At 54.1% G+C, this 1,679-nt stretch overlaps 1 protein-coding gene across 1 annotated transcript; it reads right to left on the reverse strand.

The window, feature by feature from the left end:
- Nucleotides 1-656: 656 nt before the first annotated feature.
- Nucleotides 657-1,037, reverse strand: NGA_0718000 (uncharacterized protein; the record flags this gene model as incomplete). The annotated part of the gene is made up of 2 exons (XM_005852303.1): nucleotides 849-1,037; nucleotides 657-709 (listed from the first exon to the last, which is right to left on the reverse strand). Coding segments are annotated over exons 1-2 (162 nt in total), but the record flags the coding sequence as incomplete, so codon positions are not given.
- Nucleotides 1,038-1,679: the final 642 nt, after the last annotated feature.

A 1,679-nucleotide genomic window follows, 5' to 3' on the forward strand; every position in this document is an offset into this window, starting at 1 on the left:
CCACCTTCGGACCCCGCTTCGATTTGGAGCGAGGGAGAGGTGCCGAAGGAGGAAGGGGTAGAGGGGGAAGAAAGCGTGGACGGGGAGGGACCCATATCCTTCTTGAGCGAGGGAGAGGAAGTAGGCAGCGTCCCACTTGGTGAAGGCGAGGAGTAGAGAGGGCACGGGGGAGGAAGGGGAAGGGCGGAAGACGTGCACGTCCTGGTGGGAGGAGGGAGGGAGGGAAGGAGGGAAGGAGGGGGGAGGGAGGGAAGAATGAAGGGAAAAAAAAGGGGGCAACAAGGAGGGAGGAGCAAATCACTACCCGAATGGGTAGAAGAGGGAAATGCAAGAGGAAAGCGGGGCACTTCAGAGGCAGAAGAAGAGGCAAGAGATAGGGGAGATGAGAGGGCTGGAGGGAGCGAGCGGGGGCCAAGAGGGCGGGGCACCAGGGGCTACACATCCCTGATTATGACCCGGGAGCCATGCTAGGAGTCTCTCTTGCCTGCGGCTTCTCAAATATGGCTTTCCCTCTATCCTTCTCTTTTTGCTCCTTTCCAACCTTTCTTCCCCTTTATCCCCCCTTCAACGTCGCTGTTTGCATCCATTCGCCCGAGCCCGACTTTATTTACCGTGGCCCGGTGATCCGGAAGAAGGATATCCATGAGGACAGCGTACAGGATCATCGCGACCCGTATGAGAAGTGCCCGGGCAATGAGTCGTCTTTTCACTGGGAGGCAATGGATGAAGGAGGGAGGAGAGAGGCGGAGGCAGGGAGGAATGCAGCACGTCGGGGACTGGTAAGGACTTTACTCACCCACAAAAACATGTTGCGGCGGGAGCAGGAAAGATAAAAGGTAAAAAATTACCTTTGGAAAGGCTATAGGAAAAATGTGGGTCGCAGCGGATTAAGTCTGAGCCGCAAGGAAGGGCTGTGGGATCCCTCTGCTCCTTCCTGCCGCTCGATCGAAGCCGCATGGTGAACAAACTACAATACGTGTCCACTCCAGAGCCGTGTTTTGCTTTTCATGCCTTCAAAAAATTGATCGTTGGCCTGTAAAGGTACGTTTATATGATCAGGTGTGGAGATTTGTTTGCTAACAGGCTAACAGGAACACGATTACCGCGGCTACAATAGTAAACGCAATTCCCCATGGCCCTCTTAGCGCGTCGTTATACACGCTTTTCCCCCGCCAAAATTGGACACAGGCACATTTAAATACTGTATAATGTGGTAAACGGTGCAATTACTGGCCCAAGGGAGTTTAAAAAGATCATTTTGAGGCATCAGGAATAGTAAACAAGGCTGCAGAGGGTCGGGCGGGGCCGAAGTTGGGAGGGAGCTTGGTGCAATAGTTCAGAGATTTTCTCCGCCTTCACTTTTTCGCGCTTGCATTTAAGCATGCAAATGTCTCGTGCACTATGCACGGGCCTAGCCTCCTTGGCGGTGCTTCCTTTTGGTGTCCATGGCACTTGTCTTGTGCGAGCGTTTCCGTCACCCCTCCCTTGCCTTCAACTTCAGCTTTCCCTCCTCAGGACCTTGGGCCCTCAGTCGCAGTCCTACACGCTCCCTTTCTCCCTCCTTTCCCTCCCTTACTCCTTCCTGCCTTTCTTTTAGACTCTGGGACTTGTCCTGGCTTCCGAGAGATTGTCGACATTGTTCCGCACGGCGCTGCCTCCTCCAACTCGTATCCTCACAC

Source organism: Nannochloropsis gaditana, assembly GCF_000240725.1.
Source record: "Nannochloropsis gaditana CCMP526 unplaced genomic scaffold scaffold1480, whole genome shotgun sequence".
NCBI lineage: Eukaryota > Eustigmatophyceae > Eustigmatales > Monodopsidaceae > Microchloropsis > Microchloropsis gaditana.